This window comes from Diospyros lotus, chromosome 3, assembly GCF_014633365.1.
Source record: "Diospyros lotus cultivar Yz01 chromosome 3, ASM1463336v1, whole genome shotgun sequence".
Taxonomy (NCBI): domain Eukaryota; kingdom Viridiplantae; phylum Streptophyta; class Magnoliopsida; order Ericales; family Ebenaceae; genus Diospyros; species Diospyros lotus.
In genome coordinates this window covers 40,782,108-40,804,204 of record NC_068340.1, presented here as the reverse complement: position 1 = coordinate 40,804,204, position 22,097 = coordinate 40,782,108, and the positions used below count along the sequence as shown (strand labels likewise).

At 36.1% G+C, this 22,097-nt stretch overlaps 2 protein-coding genes across 4 annotated transcripts; both read right to left on the bottom strand.

Annotated features, from left to right (window-relative positions):
- Positions 1-1,542: 1,542 nt before the first annotated feature.
- Positions 1,543-10,960, bottom strand: LOC127796503 (pleiotropic drug resistance protein 2-like). 3 transcript variants are annotated; one of them, XM_052328663.1, is made up of 20 exons: positions 10,621-10,960; positions 10,063-10,431; positions 9,825-9,945; positions 9,492-9,580; positions 9,239-9,323; positions 8,823-9,113; positions 8,645-8,735; positions 7,670-8,570; positions 7,326-7,486; positions 6,998-7,101; positions 6,730-6,895; positions 6,519-6,647; positions 5,295-5,440; positions 4,698-5,030; positions 3,982-4,272; positions 3,806-3,889; positions 3,523-3,656; positions 3,138-3,365; positions 2,517-3,030; positions 1,543-2,075 (listed from the first exon to the last, which is right to left on the bottom strand). In XM_052328663.1, exons 2-20 carry the CDS (start codon positions 10,410-10,412, stop codon positions 1,806-1,808), a joined length of 4,488 nt encoding a protein of 1,495 aa, XP_052184623.1. In that variant the 5' UTR covers positions 10,413-10,431; positions 10,621-10,960; the 3' UTR covers positions 1,543-1,805. The 3 variants fall into 3 exon arrangements, with proteins under 3 accessions (XP_052184623.1, XP_052184624.1, XP_052184622.1); XM_052328664.1 differs by having other exon boundaries at positions 2,517-2,771; positions 2,859-3,030; positions 10,063-10,957; XM_052328662.1 differs by having other exon boundaries at positions 10,063-10,960.
- A 3,493-nt stretch (positions 10,961-14,453) lies between these two features.
- Positions 14,454-19,961, bottom strand: LOC127796506 (uncharacterized). Its single transcript, XM_052328666.1, has 4 exons — positions 18,590-19,961; positions 16,814-18,145; positions 15,365-15,479; positions 14,454-14,977 (listed from the first exon to the last, which is right to left on the bottom strand). The coding sequence occupies exons 1-4, from the start codon at positions 19,247-19,249 to the stop codon at positions 14,751-14,753; spliced, it is 2,334 nt and encodes a 777-aa protein (XP_052184626.1). The 5' UTR covers positions 19,250-19,961; the 3' UTR covers positions 14,454-14,750.
- Positions 19,962-22,097: the final 2,136 nt, after the last annotated feature.

Genomic DNA, 22,097 nt, shown 5'->3' with positions numbered 1-22,097 from the left:
AGCTGCAATCTAGCACTTGTTTATAGATGTATAAAACATATAAAAGAGACGATGAAAGAAAATGAAGAAAAAAATAGACAGAAAGGCTTAAGAAAATGCATCATAACATACCTTAACTAAAGAATCTACAACCAGGTTTGTATAACTGATTGAATGAAGTGATATTCATGTGAAAGAATATTGATGAGAAATTAATACAAATCTGTAGCTTTCCAACTTGAAGGAAAAGAAAAAATTGGGAACTGGAAGGTTGGTTCTTGAATTGTGGTTGCCAGATATGGGTAGAGGAGATTTCTGATGCTATATATAGGAGGGGATGATTACAAAGCATGTAGATGGTGACAAAGAAGGGAATTACAGTTATTGAGGACTCTTCCAATTGCTTGTATGAGAAATTCCAAGTTTTGTCATATTCAAAACCCAATATACTTTCATTTTCATGTGGAATATTCATTAAGTTTGGACTTTGGTGGACAGCCTGCCTTCATGACCTCATTGATATTTGCTCTTCTGGTACCATCCTCTCACCTCATCTTCTCCAGAGCCTAACCATATATTCCTCTTTGCATCTTTTACTCTCCACACTTCTGTCCTGCAGATGCAAATTCAATTTCCAGTGGAGGTGCAGCCTAGAGCACTTTGGCAAATTTTTCCATCTTCTCACTGTTCAATGGCAGTTCGAGTTTTCCTCTCTACTTTCCTGCTTAGCAAGAAATCTAAACTTCGTTCTTTATCTTCAGGTACTACACCCACCATTTTCCTTTCTTTTTATTTGCTAAAGATCCATATCTTCAGTTATAGTGATCTAGTTGCCAAACTTTATTCTTTTGTTTCTTGGTTGTTTTCCTTCTAACCAACAATAAGTTTTGGCAGACCAGCACTTCTTATCAGAGGTGCGAATACTTGCCGTGAACCTCAGTTGTTCTTCTATCAAAAGTAGAGGAAGAATTTTTGATCAACTCAAAACCATATATATTCCTCTCGATATGCTAGTGAACAAGAATGCTTGCCAGAACTACAGTAGCCATCTGACTTTAGGAGATCCTGTTCTTACCATCTAAGCCAAGGCCACAAGAAATCTTTCAATACCAGTTAAAAGCGATGTCTCAGTCAGCAGCAGCTTGAGGAACATTTCCAAGAGGTAATGTTGACTTGGGGGGATGTGCGCTGGTCTTTAAAATGCTTCCCACAAATTTCATAATCATTCTCCACAGTGTGATTAGGGCTTTGATATATTATTGTTGTTGTGTCAAGTTATTAATGCGAAACTCTTGAAAATAAGTTTTCTTTCTTTATTTTTTTCCTGTAAGTAAGATTATACCACTCAGGGCATAGTGGAGAGCAACTGAGACTCATGAAACTCAAATTGGAGACCCTCGAGAGCTCACTAGCACAACCACCTACCACTAGGCAACAATTCCGGTTGTGAGAATAAGTTTTCAGTTCTAATTTCCTTCAAGAAGTTGATTTCCATTGAAAAGGGGAAAAGATCCAAACAAGGGGGAAAAAAAAGAAAAAATCTGGAAAGAAGGGAAAGTGGACTTCCACTAGAAAATTCAACTTTCATTAATCAGGTATTGGAATAATTACTGACAAATGTATAAAGAATTCAGAGGATATTAGATCTCACAAAATTTGAAAGAAAAATACAAGTGACTAGTATTGAAGCACTCTTGATATATGGGGACCAATCTGATCATCTCTCTCTACTGTCTCTGTTCTTCTCAGCCTATTCTTGCAAACGTATATGATGTACACAAAATCTTGAGTTCTAAATAATTGAAAATTTCCTGTTTTTAAGTTTCTTATCGCCTTTGGAAGTTAAGGAACTTGATGCCATAGGCAAAGACAAAGAAGAAGAGGACAACCCAACCGATATGAGCGACAGCCACAGCTCCGAGGAAATCATAATCATAGCCAAGAAATTTCTTAAGGTAAATCTTCACTGGGACAGCACCTTCTCCTGGTATATCTACTAGATTCATCTTGTCACCCACCTGAGATGTCACGAGACCATAGATAGTCCACGCCACAGGAGAAGCCCAGTAGTACCACCTCCACCATATTGGGATTTGCTGCAAATGTAAAGAAGGCATTATGAAGAGTCAGATCAACTCTGAAAGGGTTTCAGATATCGTATGAAGAATTGGAACCATTTTGTTTCACTGTTATTAACATTTGGATATGACACACAACGGGACAAGTGGCATACTTTGCCTTCCTATTTAAGGAATTCATGAAATTACTCCTTCTTTTGTTGGTTCTATCTGTCACAAACTGAATTTTCGAAATCATGCATGTGAGAAGAAACTAATAAAATTGTAGTTTATTGGAAAAACATGACCAAATGGTTATGGTTAGAACCATGAGTCTACAGTTATTAAGAATAAACTGAATTTGAAGTTCTATGAATTAATTGTAATGGTGAATATTAGGATATTCTCTCTAAATTTGTGCTTCATGCTTTAAAGAATTAAGAATGTTGGTTTTTCAATGTTCTGGCAAGGTGTACATACCGTTCTGGGTATCATGAACCCGGAGAACAGGTTCCAGAAGTTAAGGAAGAAGGACATGCCAATTGCAGCAACTTGGTAACTTGGAGTGAGTGCTACCAGCATCATCCCGTATAATGTGAAGTAGATAAAGCACATTGCCACATAGAAGTAGAACCACAAGAACTTGTCTACTTGCCAGTGGAACCCAATCATTGAATAAAGGATGAGACTATAAACAAAAGTCTGGATTGCAACATAAATGGTCTCGATTGCTACCTGCAGGGCATAAGATATTAGAATTAGTTGTTCATTCTTAATGCTGTTCAGAAGCTTTGAGTGTGAATCTGAATTCTGTCCTTTCACCTGAGCAAATGCATAAGGCAATTCTGAGTACATCCCAGCTGCTCTCTCACGATAGAAGACTGTTCTTTCTATTGAAACAACAGACTGCACAGCTGAAGTGTTTGTTCCTCCAAGAAACATCACAGCAATATACATAGCTCCTAGAAGATTCAACAGATCTTGCTGCTTGTCCCTGTTGGAAATACATTTATGTTGAAGGAAAAGGTACAGTTCAAGAGCATAAGTGGATATTGTTGCATGATTGTGTAGTTTATTCAAGACATTAGCAATATGACTTACATCTTATCTCCTTTGTTCCAAAAAATAACTCCAAATAGAATACCAATAAATGTTGTCATGATAAAACGGATAGCGTTGTACTGTGGATTCCTCCAGTAGGACCAGTGCTGTTTCCAGAAGCAAGCCTTGCATTGAGTGATGAACGGTTGAGAGTATTTGGTATCAAAATATAGGTCCTGGGACCCTGGTGCTGGGATGCTCAAATCTCTGATAAGTTGTTGATTTCTCCTGAGAGAGAGAGAGAGAGAGAGAGAGAGAGAGAGAGAGGGAGGGAGATGAGAAGTGGGGGCAAAATAATGGCAGGGACCATTGAGCTAATATTGTTAATGTGGGGACAAAATAATGGCAGGGACTATTGAGCTAATATTGTTAATATTTTGCATACCGGTATAAATCAGATCTGCCAAAAATTTCTGCAAAATCCACATTGAGCTGTGCCTCAACTGCAGCAGAGGTAACCTCTAGCATCCATGTAGCAGGATTAGTACCATCCCTGATTTTTGGTACACCTGGGACAGACTGTGCAATAGATTACAGATAGAATCATGAGTAAGAAAATTAACATTTGTTTAACTCTATAAATAAATGTATGGATAACTCTCAATTTTATACAGAAACAAAAGAATTTTCAAGACAAACCAAGCTTACAACAGAGAAATGATACCCACTTCAAAATATTCTACAAGCAGGTGAGAATGTTGACCAAGAGGTCCGGCATAGATGACTTGTCCTCCTCTCTTCATCAACAATAGCTGCAGGAAATCAAATAGAAAGTTTAGATCATTGGTTCATCAAAATTACGGAATTGAAAATTTAAAAATGTATATCCTTGATTGATTACTACCTCATCAAAAGCTTCAAAAATGTCTATGCTTGGCTGATGAATTGTGCAGACAACAGTTCTGCCAGTATCCACTGTGTTTCTCACAGTTCGCATCACAATTGCAGCAGCCCTAGCATCAAGGCCTGAAGTTGGTTCGTCCATGAAGATGATAGAAGGATTAGCAACCAATTCGACAGCTATAGTAAGCCTCTTTCTCTGTTCAGTTGAGAGACCATCAACTCCTGGAAGGCCAACTAGGGCATTCCTTATCGGACTCAATTCAACTAACTCCATCACTTCGTCAACAAACATCTATAATTTACATAATCAGGCAACATATTAACATTAGCATTTTCCCAGTATATGAATCTATAATCTTAAACATGTGGCAATGCTGCAACCTGCCCACAGAGATTAAGAAGCATATATTTGAAATAGGAACAATAAACAAATATGCATGCTAAAGAATGAAATTACAAAGACCAAAAGAAGAAGGAAAAACTTGAGCTTATCCATCAATTTTTCTTAACCTATAAAACCCACCAGGAACCCCAAGGTTAGCAAAGAACATAAAAAAAAAATAAAAAATTGAAGATCCATTTTATGAGAGACTCATAATTTCTCTGAAGAAACTTAATTGCAATTTTGACTTGTTAAAAAAAAAATTGTCTAGAAGAGCAGACAGAAAGAATAGGGTAATGAAGAAAAAAAGAAGAAACAGCTGACAGAAAATATACCTTCCGTGTTTCCTTCTTTACATCTGGAGGAAGGCGCAACCAGGCAGAGTACATAACAGATTCAAAAACAGTAACATGTGGAGAATGGATATCATTCTGCTCACAATAACCGCTAATGCGAGCAAAGGTTGCCTGATTCTTTGGATAGCCAGAAATGTTGACACTACCTTCAATGTAGCCACCTGTTTTTCTTCCTGCTAGCACATCCATCAAGGTGGTCTTCCCAGCCCCACTAACACCAACCAATGCCGTGAGAACACCAGGCCTGAAAGCACCACTGACATCTCTTAACAGTTGGAGACGAGTTTCATCAATTCCTTGGATCTTCATTTCCTGATGAAGGATGGCAAAGTTTAGGCAAATAATCGTTTAATTCTATACTCCATTAATTGTCAGTTTTAGCAGCGGACGATGTTGGAAAGCTATATGCTGAAGAACATATAATTTAGCCATATACATATTTTTATGCAAATTCTTACTAAATTCATGTAAATCTTGAAAAGTTATCTCCATGCATTCCACCTCTTGTGATGATTCATGGAAAATAAAAAAGAAGGAAATATATCTGAATCTAGTCTTTTAAGACAAGGGACTTACAGCGGGCATATCAACATAGTAATTGACATGATCAAATGCAAGTGACAAAGGGTGGAAAGGCAAGACCATTCCTCTCCTGCCAGCCGTAATCTCTTTGACCTTTAAGTTGGTGTGGTCTGGAGTTCTGCTAACTTCCATTTCAGTACCTGCAATTTTTCAGGCTCAGTCAGCTCAGCAACTAGGAGAAAAACCATCAACATTTATGTATACCTAATTTCAATCCATGAAAACAGTACCACAAACTCCTACAAGTGACGCAAGCAACAACAGAGCAATGTGTCATCTATTTCATTCTACAGTGGACAAAGTAATATGATAATCAGTTACATACCCATGAAGCTTTGTTGTTGTATTGTAGGGGTCATCAAATTGTAGTTCTCTAGTATGAAGTTACTTCAATTATTTACTATTAACTTTAATTCAAGATGCATGACAATTAGTAGGTATATACAAATTCTCTTTGTGAAGAGGAACCACCTAACGTGAAACTTCATACAAATTCTTAATGATAACATTTTCTTCAATGATTCGCTTCTACACAAGTAAAATGAAATAAGAACTCCAAGCATCCAAAATTGGGTAACAATTTTCTATACTTTTGGGCTTCCAACTAGGTCTTCAGATAGATAAGGCTTTCAAGTCCCCACTAACATCAATTACGCTTGTTAACAAATCGAGAGGGAACCTACTAAACCTTATATACCTGTGCCATCTAATGTTGTTTCTTCCAAAGAGAGAAATTCTTCAAGTTTTTATTTCTTTCTTACACCCATCATTTTGTTTAATATGGTTTCCCAGTTATTAATAAAACATTACAGAAAACAGAAACTGAAATCTAGTAAAAATGAGCCTCCTCAATTGGAAATCACAGTGGAAGTGACCAATAAGATTAAAAAAATCTTAAAAAAGGGTCTCCCTGGTCCATGAGACTCCCTGAAATATTAATTCATTGAAAATAGCTCTTCAATGTCCCTAGTACACAAGGCTCCCCACTTGAAGAGGGTTGAGAGAGAGATGCTTTTGTACACAGCCATACCTTTGCTTTGCAAAGATTCACTGAAAAAATATTCATTTAGGGAACTACTATAGTGTAATGAATTTAGTGAAGTTATAATTCATGATACTAGTCTTATAACCTTGTCAGTCAAATATATAGCAAGCACTACATGGAGATCAATCAACTACATTAAAATGTTAAAGATAAATAGAGTTATAACACCTAACCTTCAAATAATGGGCCTGTAGATGCTGAACTCCTATCATTGGCTGGTGTTCTGGTAGACAATAATGGCTGCTTCTTATTCTTACCTTTTTTATCCTCATCCACCAAAACAGATTTAGAATCTCCGAATGCTGCTTTCAAAAACAAGAAATTGTCAAAACCAGAAACAGATTCCATAATTGGAAGCAAGATTAGTGTGAGGTCTCATCTTACGATTCAAGTAGGTCAGTGCTGCTATAAAGCAGATATTGAAGAGCACAGAAAATCCAAAGAGTGCCATAACACAGACCCAATACATATAATTGTCCACAAACATGCCTCTGGTCTTAAGAAGAACCTTTCCAACTGTGGGTTCAGGAAATCTTGGGTCGTTATTTGGCTACAAAAACCAAAAATTTATAATTCTTAAACTAATCGGGAAATGAAGTTAAGCAGAATTTTGAGCCAAAATTCCTTTGTAAGACATAATTGGCATGCTCACCGTGCTCCATCTTTTATCAAGAAACTCATTCATGGCTATGGCATTCTGTCCATACATCATTGGAGAAATATAGTAGCCCCATATCATCCATGATTCAATGTCATCTGCAGATATAGACAATAATTGTTGCTAAACAATATCATAAATATGAATTTTTTTGCTTGCCCAATTTCATTTGACCAGATGTGGAACAGATTGATTGCATCAATTTTTTTAGTAGGGATAAAATCCATTCACTCCTACAGATTGAACTACAAATGGTAAAAATTAAGAAGAAATATGCTATTGAAATACAAATAGAAAAATTATAAAGACAGATGCCACTGACCTTTGGCAACAATAAATCCTCCAAGGACAAAAATCAACAGCAATGTAAAGGTACCGAGAGTGTTTGCAACAACCTGTGTTCTTCCAAGGGCTGCAATGAAACGGAAGAGAGACAAAGCCATCTGATGTATGCCAAAGAATGCCAACAACTGGCCGAAAAACCTGAGCAATGTTAAGTTAGGATATTTGAATTAGTCTGCAATTGCATGGTTTCACCAGGTACTATTCATGGTTTAATTTTTTCATGTCAGACAAAAAGATTAGTTCTCTGTTGGACTTGAATTAAATGATACAAATGTGACAATAATACTACTAATGCTTAAGAATGGAAGTCCAAGGGCATACCTGCTAGCAGAAGGAGCAAACCCAATCGTATAGTAGGTAAGGATGATCCATATCCCTGATTCCATAAGTGAGAGGGGAATACGCAGAAGCCAAATAGGTAAGGCAAAAGCCCATGCGGGATAAAACATAGAATCCCTCTGTTTAAAGAATACAGGGAGCCTCATAATTGTCAATGCAAGCTCAGCCATTCCATTGAACATGATGTTCACAAGACTGAAAAACAGGGCACCATAAAATTTACCTCCATCAGCTAGTTGACCAGATTTCATCTCTGTTCTAAAGAACACAGTGAAGGAAATTATTGACATAATTGTAATCTGGGTAGTCTTGAATATGTATATAAAGGAGTTCCGTTTCATCAATAGCCACTCCCTCGACAAGCATGCCTGGAAGAGATCCTTGTTGGAGATACCATATTTGTCAGTCACTAGTGCAGCAGGATGGGTTTTGCTTTTGTCATAAGGAATTCCAAGTTCATCAAAAAGCTTCTGCCCTATGTGGAAATTCTCAAAGAGTTCCACAAACTCAGATACCGAAATATATCGATAAGGTTCATTTCTTTTGTACCAATACTGCTCTTGGTCCTTCCTAGAAGTCACCTCCTGCAAAAAGTCTGCAACTCCTTTCCTTTCTGGGCATTTGAATCCCACACTCTCAAAGAACTCAAGAACATTTGCCCGTGGACCTTGGTATACAATTTGACCCTCTGAAAGAAGAATAATATCATCAAAAAGATCATAAGTTTCAGGAGCAGGTTGCAGAAGAGAGATTATCATGGTCACATCCATAATATGAACCATCTGCCTCATATATCTGACAATTTGGTATGTGGTCGAACTGTCAAGACCAGTTGATATTTCATCCATGAAAAACACTTTTGCTGGCCCAACCAACATTTCTCCTGCATTGAGGGGGAAAATAAGCAGAAATACATTTTTCTTACATAAAATGCAAAATAGATTGTTCTTAGCATACCAGTTGTGACACGCTTCTTTTGTCCACCTGAGATACCCCTTCTCATCTCGTCACCAACCATGATATCAGCACATATATCTAATCCAAGTATCTGTCATAATTCTCCAATAATGAGTCCAATATCAATACTTGGATAGGTACATGGAATGTTTGATTCTGGAAGGAGAAGGAAGTTAACCTTAAGAACATAGTCTGTCACCAAACTAGACTCTTGGCCGGCCAATGCAGTAGCTTTCATGAATGCATCAATCTCAGGGTCTGGTTTAATTCCAGCGGTTTTTTCTCTTCTCGACAATTCTACAAGGAGTTCATATCTGGTTCCGACTCCCAAGCAACGTCCTGCAAAATCCAATGTCTCTCTCACTGTCATTTCACCATGGTGAAGATCATGCTGGCTAATATAAGCAGCGGTTCTCTGAGGAATAAACTCAGTCATTTCATGGCCACAATAAGTGATCTTCCCTCCTGCCTGTCCATGGAAATTAGAGAAAACAATGTTACAAGGTTAGGATGTAACAGTCTCTTGTCACAGGACAACTTCGAAATTGTTTGTAAAGATTATCATTCAGAAACAGATGTAGAAGAACCACAGACTCTTAGATCCTTGCCCATCTTTCCTGCAAGTGCCTGCAGCAATGTGGTCTTTCCAGAGCCTGGAGGGCCCAGCAATAAAGTCATCCTGAGAAAACGCACTTTTTCTCAAGAAAGAAAGAGAAGGATGTTGAGGACTAAAAATTCAACTAGCGGTGTAACATTAAAGAAACTGACAAGCTAAACCTAACTTGAACAAGAAACTGCTCTTACATTATCAAGAAGATGAAAGAATTGCAAATCTTCATGGGCATACCTGGATGGCTTTACAATTCCACTCACATCTCGTAGTATTTTTACAACCCTTTTCTTAGAAGGGAGAATCTTTATGAATCCAAGAATTCCCTATTCACAACAGGAAATAAAAATTAAAAAAGAAAAAGTTATTCAGCATTACAGGTACAGAAACATCACAAGCTTAGGGTATTCATCATCTAAACCACCCCAAAATAGGCAGTAAGAAAGAAAGAAAGGGGAAAGAATATATATATATATATATATATGTCTTCAAAATATTTGTCAACTATAAACTATAACTGCAATTTTAAGATATCAGTAATCAGGAAAACTGAAGAAGCACAATAATTACCTCTATTTCATTTAAAGTAGAATTCAGCAGAGTGGGGAGTGCCCTGGAACCAATATATGCATCTCCTTCTATGGATAGACGCTCAAACCGGACTTCAATCTTTGGGATTTCAATTCCAACTCTGTTCAACACCCACACCAAAGATTCCAAAAACTGTTCAGTAACAAATAAAAACCACGAAATGAACTCTTAGTCACCAATTGTTAACCAAGTTAAGCATGATTGATTGCAATACTACCTATCAGTCCGGTCTCGGAGCCGAAGAAGAAACCTCTCGTTATCATCTTCCACAACTTTTAGTATGCTCTCCAGGAGCTGTTGCCTGTCCTGAGATCCAAGATTCGAAACATCAACCTGTTCATGGACAGTTCTTCCATTGTCCAAAACTTGTTTCAGTACTCCCTTCCTCAGCCTGTCATAGGTGGGAAGGCGCTCGATGGCGGCCCAAACCAAGTCTTCCTCATCATTTTCTCTTTGGCTCCTGTGGAAAACATCGGCTCCTCCCCATGCCTCTCGGAGACTGGCCGAGGCCCAACTCCTCCTGCCGCTTGAGCTGTAACTCAACCGCCGGCTCATGGTCCTGCTCATGGACCTTGCCAAGTCATCCCTGATCAATTCAACAGCCATCTTTAGCCCACTCTGAGCCTCAAAAAGTTCTTTTTTCCCACCCTCTCAAGCCTTTTGCTTCACTTCCAAAGGAAGTTCTGAGTTTTACCCTCCTTTATTTCTATGTTGGAGCTGCAAAGAATTCATTGACACAAAAGAAAAAAAATCGGAAAGCTTCAAAACCTCTTGCCTGCAGCTGAACTGATCTGCTCAAGACAACTTCTTCACTTCAAAGCCTTGCCACCCTTCCAAACAAAACTGGACGTTCCAATCCTCTGCATCCAACTGAACTCACAGTGACAAAACAGTGAACAACCAGAATACAAACACACCCAAGGTATTCAACTTGCAGACTAACCCCCAGGTGAGAAAGAGGAGCCTCATTCGTATACAGATAAACGAGGGAAAAGGAAACAGATAAGTGGTAGATTTTCCAATGTGGGTGGACTAGAAAGCAGAGCTAGAAGGGGGCAGTTAGTGAATATGGAGAGAGACGGGTTCTGGGCCAGCAAATCAATCCAAGGACTGAGAATGGGCTCCCTGAAAGTCGCTGTCAAATATTTGGGGAAGGAAAATGGGACCTATGTATCTGATTGGGAGGTGGAATCTGAAACGGCTTAAAGAGGACGACCGCATAGTTTGGTGGATGATGGAGATGGCTTCCGTTAATAATATCTCATGGCTGTGCAACTGAGACCACCTCCAGCCGCTTTCTCTTCTACTTCTCTTCTTCCAGATAACAAGTAATGCTACACTCTTACTTAAACCGCATAGTTGGATGGTCAGCTAATTTCAAAATCTTTGACTGAACTCTATTTGGGGGTGAGCAACATTATCGAACTAAATTGGCCAAAATTGTCAGGGGAAGTCGGTTCAAACTATAGATTAGTTGGATTTAATTTCTAAAATTGATAATTTTAGTTATTTCCATTCTATTTGGTCTCTGTATTAAAAAAAAAATTAAAATAACTTAGCCAATTGTAATACAAAAATACTTCATTTTTACACTTTATTATTATTTTTTTTAATTTTTTATATTTTTTTAACTTATTCAATCGATTCAATTTTGTTATTTTGTTCTATTTTTTTGGTTTTCTAGTAATCGTATCGTATCTTGTTTTCAACATCCAAATAATTTTATTAGTTAATTAAATATTTCAGAACACGATATATTTATCATTAACCAATAAAATTGTTTGAATATTAAAAATAAGATGCAATAAATGTACATTCTCTATTATTTTTTTAACTGTTGCGTTTAAAGTAATTATTTTTTTCTTTGTAAATGAAATTAACATTAAACAAGAAAAAACAAAAAATAATCTACAAGAAATCCCCAAAAAGACAAAAAAAAATTACAACACACAAGCTAGGATAGGAAAAACCACAACTAATGCCTCAAACATATGAGACAAAAGTTACCCTATTCATGCCATGCATAAGGCTGACTCCACCAACTTGCTAAACTTAGTGTCATCGCCAAATTTAGGAAACCAACTCCAAAATCATGCCTCCAACAAACCTCGTCATTGCCAAATTCATTTGTCAAATTTTTGACGAAACTCATTTCAATCCCCAACTGTGGTGATTGAAATCTGCAAGGACAATATCGCCCATTTCTTCTCTCACAACGGCCATCAATGCTAGAAGAGGACGATATCAACTAAAAAAGAGAAGGATCAACCAAAGAAGAGAGGTGCAGGCTCGACGGAAGACAAATAGACTGCCAGATCCACTGGTTGTAGCGACCAACAAAACAATTGGTTGCAATGACTCCACGAATGATCGACGACTTGCAGAATGAGCAGAACGACTGTTGTCCATCATCCCAGTGGTTTTGTGATTTTTTAAATTTTTTATTTATTTGTGTATTTGATTATTGAGTTTGTGTACATGAGTATTTAATTATTTTGTACATTTAATTATTGATTTTATGTATGTGTTTATTTGATTATTAATTTTATATATGCATGTATTTAATTATTTTATGTATTTAATTATTGATTATGTGTATATTAAAATAAATAGAATTTAAGTTTATAAAAAAATAAATAAAATAAAGAGTCAAATAGATAGAGGAATTGAGAGTGTTGTTGGAATAAACACAATTTTTGAAATAAAATCAAAACAAGAAGTGAATTATTTATAACTTAATAGGGAGTACGACAAAGAAGGCTCTTCGAGTTACTTTAAGAATTCCTATCCAACTTTTTTTTAGAGATAATTTTTTATAATTTTAAATTAAAATATAATATAAATCTACAAAATACTTTTAAAATAAATAAATAATAAAAAGTGGGAGACTTTGTCAATGCTTTATAGATATGGGTTAGGTATAATTGTTGATAGAGTTGGGATATCATAACTTGTTGCTATTTGAAGGAAACTTACCCCATTTTTAAATAGGAAAAGGAGTGAGGAGAAGAAGGAAATAGCAAATCCTTTGTTACTTTGACTCACTCATCACTGTCATAAAAATCCATACTTTCTTCTTGTTATTAAAATTATTTTAACTTAACATATATGACGCTCTCACCAATTAAAATAATATGATATTTAATTCTTAATATGTAAAATATTAAGATTTTATATTTTAATTATTAAAAATTATTATTTTAAAAACTTAAAAAAATAATTTTTTTAATAATTAAAATATAAAATTTTAACGTTTTTGTATATTAAAGATCAAATACTATATTTTTTTAATTATTGAGAGATCATAATAAGACAGTCAGCCTATTCAAATACTGTCAACTGGTCATTCATGTAACATGTCACTCTCAAAAATATGCGCGTTCATACACATACTAATATTCTATCACGCTAAAAACTTAAAATAATAATTTTTAATAGTTGAGACGTTGAATCTTGACGTTTTGTATATCAATGACTAAATACTATATTTTTTTAATTATTAAAAGGGCACAGCATCTATTATGCTAATTATTTTTGTAACAATATTTTTTTATTATCTGATAAAGGGTAGAAAAATATAGGAAAATATATTTAATTACTAAAAAGTATTTCTTTTGTTTTAATTCATCCATCAGTGTGCTTTACAGCCGGCTGAAATGGCATCACTGAACAGTGGATACACCAATGCATCTCTTTAGCATTTCACAAGCCGGCTGAATTAAAATAATGTTATGAAAATCCATAGACTATGAGACGCATGTATTTGATCTGATTAACGCCTCTTGCAGTTTTAATATTTTTAATTGCTTCAAAGGCATTTGTCTAATTGTCTTTTTGTGTGATCCCATAATGTCAGCGTAGACTAGACCGCAGATGATGTGGCCTATGATGTCCGTGCTTAGGTCTTGGGAGTTTGGTGCCTTGGCACTTAATGTGAGTGCAATTTTGTTCACCTTCTCCAACGAGGGTGACCATAACTTCCAGTGTATTAGGGTTATTTTGTTATTTTTAACCCCAAAGCACTGAGAATTATGATCACCATCGTTAAAAAATATGAACAAAATCACACTCACTTAATGTCCGTGCTCTTAGGTTCACTTCATAAAAGCAGGGGCAATGGTGGCCACTGTTAAGTGTAGCAATTGCTGTTGCTGCATTTAAGAATGATCAGGCCCATTGATTGCAATTCATCGTCTTCTACTATATGTGTAGGCCCCAAAAGATTTAAGTACAGATTGGACACCATGTTGTCCTAAACACAACCACTTGTGCAACTGCCATTAGAGGCATCTTGTGCCCTAGCTGATAAACCACAACCATTGGATTTAACTCTCTCCATCTAAGAATAGGCCACAGATACAGAGAACCAATAATATCATGACATATCCAGACAAGTTTCTACAAGCCAAAATTAAAGATTATTAAGATGACGAGAATCTATCAAAGCCTTGATCACACTAGATGAGGTCTAAACATTTTGCATGAATGCCAACAAACACAAAATCACGGCCCCGCAAGCCAACACCACCGATCGTGTAAGCACGCATTTCGGGAGGAATTAAGAATTCTAATCTCTGTAACAACATATCAAACAATGATCCAACTATGTTTGGTCGGCCACAAGAACGAATACTAGCTTTGTATAAGTAACCGAATCCACCAAAAGGAACCCGGGTATCTTTCTCTCTGCTTTTCTTTATACTGTTGAAATCAAGCAAATACCCTAACCCTAGTACAAAATCTGGGTGTTATCTAGTTAATAATACATGATGTACAAACAATCTTAATCTGTACAAAATTACATTACTTTCTTCAGAGGCTGATCTCAAGAAAGGCTTCAAAAAACAGCCATAAGACTGCCAAAGCAAATTAAAAACAGGCTTCTTGAGTTAGCATCAGCAATATTTACAGCTCTAAATCAAGGAAAAAAGAGGCAGCGGCACCAGCAGACTCAGCAAACCTAAGTGCCATTGCGGCTTTATAAGTCGCCAAGTCGGCCTTGTCCATTAGGACCTGCGCTCTTTGGCGCTTCACAACAGCCAAAGCCTCAGATCTACTCACTCTAGTTTTGGCTTCTTGGACCTTAACCAAGGCGTTCTCATCTTCCAAAGCGACTTCTTCCGGGGCCCTAGCTGTGAATTTCAAAACAGATTCACTTTTTAAGATATAAAACATTAAAGAATCTCAACTGCACCCCTAGATGCTTGGCAACACACTACAACTGCATATTCAACCCACAAACTGCTCGAGGATTTGAAGGAAGCCCTTGAGCATAAATAGAAGGGTTAATAACTTAATAATGTTATGATACCCGATAAAGCATATAAATAATACATGAACACGTATTACAAGACTTCTAAAGATTGAATAGGGTTAATGACGAAGCAACACCATGAATCAAATGCATCCTCTATTCATCTTTCTCCTTGTTCAGAAGCTAAGCCACATAGAATGGGGTACCACATTTGAAGAACAATGGAAAGATTACTAAGTGAATGCAAAGGAACTGAAACACACACCTGGCGTGAAAGTTGGCTGCTTGTATCTCCGAGAAGGACCTGCCTGCCGTTTAAAGGACCTTTTCTTCTGTCGAACTGGCTTTGAAAGCGGTTGAGCTCTTGCTAGCGAATAACACTGCCAGGAAATATCATCTAGTTAGACCACCCAATCAATGAAACCCACTACAAGCTTGATTGCATAGGACACAGAAGCATGTAATACAACTCTAGACAAAGAAAAAAAACAACAAACAGGGGAGAGGGGCATAGTGAGAAAACAGAGACAAGATCTTCGGGAACAAATGCTTCCTCTTTACATGAAAGAATTTCAACAGTTTCCATAAGTTTGTAGGCATCACGCAACACAAGTACAGCATTCCTTGTGATAATTGCCAGCACCGAGTCATCACACAGCACAACAGGACTATAGTATTCCCCATGGCTTATTTTCGTTTTGCAATTCTCATTCACTTTGTGAAAATCATAGTTCAGAGGTGCAGTGAATAAAATAAAAAATCAAAGTGCTGACATCCATCTCTAAGACAGTTTGGAATATGTGTTTTGAGAAGTCGCATGGGCATCTACCATTACTCTACTCACAATCTGCATTTGATTGCATGACACCCCGCATTAACTTTCTAGTTTCAGAGCTAAAAGCATCATAAAGCCTCCATCATTTCATGCTTTCCTCCAAAAACAATAATCTAGTAATGATAAAGATAAGAAAATATAGAAGACAAAAACAGGAACAAAAAGAGCTATGTCCAACCACAGCGCGGAATCTAACAGATTGTCTAACCAAATCCTTGTCATATAAAAAAAGTAGTTAACGTCTAACAATGGTAATTTCCTCAAGGGCAGAAGAAAACAACACTTTTTCCCATGAGAAGGGGGAAGTGGAGCACTTCATAACTGCCAAAAATTCCAATTTCAAGCTGTAGAATCACAACTGGCTCAAAAGCTCCAGCACCAGCATCAGAACAATCATTTTTCACACCTTTTAACAACTTGATCGTGAATAGTCTAAAAAGAAGATCAGATGAAAAGGGAAGAAATTAAATAAAGCAAGGCAACAGCCCAATGGTATTTGAAAATGGCATGCTCGTAATAAAGATCAGAAAGTGATGTAACTATAAAGTTGATTTATATGGTAGACACCAAGCACCACTTGTTTGGACATATACAAGGAGCATTAAATAAATAGTTCTATTCGATGAACAATATAGAACAAACATGAAACAATTTCTTTGCAGATCCTGATGTACATGCAGTAATCATAAAATGCTAAATAGGGCAGAAGAATATACAAACAGTGTTATCTTTTTTTCCTTTTTTCTTTTTCTGTGTAACAAGAACACAATTCATAGACAACAAGAGAGTAAGATAAACTCCAACATGACAACCATACCAGATAATCATAAATAAAGATCTCCCAGGTAAAATGATGTTTCCACTACAATGCGCTTTTACCTGAAAGACCCTAACCAGTGCTGAATGTTTCTGCTTCCGCTTTTTGATCCAATAACTATACACAGCCTCAACAACTTCCTTTCTCTCTAGATTTGAACAGACATTGACTGCTGCTTTCTCATTTGATAAATCATCTGGACAATGATAGATAGCCTTCTCAAAGGTATCAATCATTAATTCAAAGCTCTCTTCTGAGACATGTCCACATTGCCCATTTTTTGCAGGAAACTCGCTGTTGTACTTCCTGAGCCACTCCTCATCCTCGGAGTCCATGTCATAATTTGACGTTGTCTTTGCCAACGCTCTTGACAACTCATCATCTTTCACACTGATGTATGAATCTGGTCGTTTAAATGGAACTCTGTAGCTGTCAGCATAACTTGATACTTCATACACACCGGGAACAGGGATGAACTCAGCAGTTGCAGCCTGCACATTGCGATCAAAACATTCCCTATAAAGTTCCTTAAAAATCAACCAGTCTTGCCTATCTGGAAACTCCAACTTCCAATTATTATTATCTTCAGTCCATATGATATCATGAGTCATTCGGTTGGAACTGCAAGGTCTCATAAACTTTTTTGCAGCAAATTTAAATCTTGTTATCCCATCTTTCATAATTGCAAGAAACCACTGTTTTGAAGAAGAAACTTCCAGCTTAACAGTGCCACCTTTCACTCTATAACATGTGTCTGATTCAATTACCAAAATATTTGCAAAGCAACATTTTGAACCAATGTCCTGTGCCAATTCCACTCCAGATGATTTCAGTTCTTTGATGTTTTGTATGGAACTCTTCTGAACAGAACTCAGATATTCACCATCAGATGCTACAGAAGGCAACAGAATACCATCTTGCCTAGAACTAAAATATTTAGCAACCAAAGTAGCAATACCTTTGTTGCCCCACAAAACAGTAGGATTTTTTACTCTCCTTCTCCCAGGCCTCACAGAATTCTTCTTCAGAATAGCACCAGAATTAGCACCATTTCCAAATTGTGCAACTTTACAACCAACTTTAGGAGCGAACAAAGCAGAGTATAAAAACTTCCTCTTTCCAGAATTATTTCCAGATGTTATGATTTTGGTTCCAGGAGAATCCCTGTCAGAATGAATACATGAAATGTGTTCCATGGCATCATTCATTTTATTGTCCTTCATATCTGAAGAAATTGCAAGAACATTCGACAAGCATGCAGATTGAAGAAGTAAAGTCGAGTGCAAATAAATGAAGGAGGATGGAACTGCCAAAAAATCCACAGAAAACAATGGTGCAGAACCCCTAGTTCCATAAATTGTGCAAATTCCAGATCTTCTAGTAGGAGGAGAGTCCTGAAAGCATAAGAATGAAATATCAACAGAAAGGCCAAAAAACAGAAAACAGGCATTCACAAAGTACTATGCTCTCTGTAAATGAATTTTAATCTATTGATAGTAAACTCAACCCATAAGAAAGAAGTGCTATAAAATGCTCACAGACATCAAAAGTAGTAAAAACTGAATTTTTTTTTTTTTTTACTCGGCTCTTTATATGGATAAAGTTTTAAAATGGTTAATTTCAAAGCAGAAACAATACCCATGATATAAAAATGGACCAAACTCCCTCCCCTTCCCCTGGGCCCAATTAAACAAGCTGGAATTTTCAACTGCAACCACTTCAAACCCATAAATTTTGCAAATGAATGCATTTCTGCAATTTACACTAACCAATGTTCAAACGCCCAGTAAAATATATAATGGCTGGCAATCTTAAATGTAAATTGAATAATAACATACCCACAAAAAACGAATCCCTTGTGATGAGAAAACATGACTTAGCGGTTCAGGAAACAAGAATGCAGATAGCTGCAACAGTCCCATATTAATCCTGCTCAGGTAACTAAGAATCAAACTCAGAACGCAAGCAATCCAAGAATCGCCAGCGCAAGAATAAGAGTCAATAACAGCATAAAGCACCCTACTTCTTGCATAGCACAAACTCCCACCTACTTCCCCAATTTTCTTGTTCCGCCGTTGCTTCCTGGAAAAATGAATGCCATACTTTCTATCTTCCGAACCACAATCAAGTTCAGAATTTTTGGCATCAATTCTCTTTCTTTTTCTACTGTAAACGTTGCGACACGTTCCAACTTTATTTCTCCCCGATTTGGGTTCTGCTACTTTTTTATCAGTATCCATTACAGTCGCGTTTGGCTTTGAAGCTCCATCACGTTGCCACCCATTTTCCTTTGACAGAGTTTCATTGTCGTCGCCGCCGCCGCTGCCTGAATTGTCAAGAAGCTCAATCCACTCCGAGCCGTCTTCTGCACAAGCAGCTGGCGGCGCGGCGGCTCTCATACGCTTCCGCTCACCTGGTTCTGAACACAACCGCTTTCCTGACCTCAAAACCCTTGCCCCAAAAATCCTTGTCGTCCTCTTCATCCCCACAGAAGGCATCGGCACGTGGTCTCAACGAGGCCAAACCTCCGTCTCGACTTTCCTCTTCAATTCACAACTCTTCCGCCTACTAAACACAGTCCCACTCACCACTCGACTTGGGTCCCTGACAGGGCCGACTTGGACACCCACAGAGATGACAAATGAACCTCTTCGAACCCCCAATTTGGCGTCTCCCTAATGCACCCGCAACTAACCACCGGACTCGGTCCTGACTCGGTAGACTCTATCCCTGACTCGGACTCGGACTCTGACTCGGTCAGTTCAGTAGCCGACTCAGATTGCTCAATACAGAGCTCAACAGTCGGAACACCACCATCAAACAAAACACAACCAGCGACTCACGGAATCCGGCCAGAATCAGGGCTTCACCGGCTCCGATTCCCTTTCTCCACCCATAAAAAGATCCACACAAGATCAGTCGAGAAAACGCAACGATTTCAAGAAATCGTAGTGCGATTACCAAACAGTATCGAACCGAAGGGCGGCGAGATCTCGAATTACCATCAACAAAGCCATAATCGCGACGCTCTTCGGCTGTCGAGCGGTGTTCTCTCCGCCTCTTGCTCCCACGAGAAGAAGATTGGATTTTGCTGAATCGGTTTTTGCAGAGGGTGGCGCGAAAATCTCTAGGGTTTTGCTATGATATGAAGCACGATGAGACGAGAGAGTCGGATCCGTTGGATGGAGAGAGGATGGACGGTGATGATGACGCTACTTTTGGATATACTTATAGAGGGAGGACGAGGGTATTATTGGAATTTCGTACCGTCTCGCTTTATGAAACCCCCGGCGTGGCAGCACGTTTGAGGAAGTAAGAACGTCATCTGGGGCCTCACCGCCATTCCGGGAAAGCAGGCGATTTGTCCCCGTTAAAACTACGTCGTATAAGGGTAAACGTAACCGCCCCAAAAATTTAAACTCGTAATTAAATTTAAACTATACCAAGTTACTAATAAAAATTTAAACTCGTAATTTACATACACAACTATATATAATAAATTTAAAAATACTTTTACCGCTACACCAAGAACCGTTCACACTCTAATCTTACTTAAAAATTAAAATATAATTGTCAAGCAAAGCACCACCAAGGGAGCATTTATCTAAAGTTTTTAAATTTTTTATTTTCATGAAAACAAACATCTCATTTTTGGTGTTATGATTTTTTTGTTAAAAAAGTGATTCGAGTGAGCAAGAGAAAGAGAGAGAGAGAGAATTAAAAAATAAGATTGTCTTCTCTTTATTTTTTATTTTTTATTTTTTATTTTTTATTTTTGAGTTTTAAATTTATTTTTTATTTTTTATTTTAATAGTTTATTTTTAAAAAATTAAAAATACGTTCTCTTTTCATTTTGAAAAATTATTTTTCAAAACAGAAAATTAAAAAATGTATTCTTTTTAAAATTTTAAAAATAATTTTTTAATAATATTTTATTAAATAAATTTAATTATTCAATAAATTAAAATTATTTAATTTCGAACAAATAAATAAATTAACTTAAAAAAAATAACAAATATAATCATAATATGATTATAAATAGGAAATATTAAAATAAAAATTAAAGACGTGAACTAATATTATATAATGTGATTATAAGTAATAAAATTACATAATTAAAAAGTGCATTTATTTTAGAATTTTAAGAAAAATTATTTTATTTAATGAATTTAATTATTGAATGATAAAATTAACTTTTTTAATAAAATTTTATTATTAAAATAAAATAATAAATTTAATTAATAAATTATTAACATCTTAGTGATAATTTATATTAAATATTATTATACATAATATATGTAATATACTTAATAATATACTATATATTATCCCATATTTTTAATTATAATATAAATATATTATATTTTTAAAATTTTAAATAAATATATAATTTTATTTTAAAAATTTAAGAATAATTTCTTTCTTTCTTTTCTTTTTTAGAGTCAAAACATGAAAAATAGATTGTATTTTCCATATTTTGAATTTAAAAATTGTTTTGGTTGAAAACAACCAAATTTGAATTTTCTTTATAAATTTTTTTCTTGTTTTCAAAAATATATTTTAAAAAATGATAAAATAAACACATTTTCATTATTTTAGAAAATTAAAAATTAAAAATAATCTTGAAATAACAAAAAGAACGTAACCTAAAAATTTGGTATTATCTTCAATATGAACAATTTGTTGGGAGTGAAAAAGAAAGATAAGAGAGATAAGGGTGAAAGCAATCGATGGACAAGTTGAGTAGTTAATCAATGTTTTGTGTCGTTGTAACAATGATCGAATATACCAGTATTCATGAGAAAAATTGATGGAAAACAAGATTCAAAGACATTTTTAAATTGATGGAAAAGATATTTGAACAAAAATAGTAAATCATAAGGATATGGAGAGATGTTTTTGAATTATATGAGATTTTTTTTTATTATAAATGACTCAAATTACAAGAAAAATTGAATGTATTTATTATTTTATTTATATAACAAGCGCATAAATATTCACATGATCCAAATATGTGATCTCATCGAAATGAGATTTTATTAGGCTGGTAGAGGTAAAGGACAATCCCACATCCATGAAATTATTTTAATCACGAATTAATTTATCCCAAACTTATAAAAAGAAAAACGCAATATTACTTTGTAGAAGGTAATAAGGTGTTCTAAACCTTTTACCAAATGGGTCATAATGGTGATAATGATGATTAATGCTTATTGGGCATTCTAAAGTACCCAAAGTACATGAACCCCCAACCTCCACAGTGCAGGACACCCCTTTTTGTTACACCGTACCCTTCCCCTTGTTTTACACCAACCTGTCCCTTATTTTTACACCACACCCTCTCAG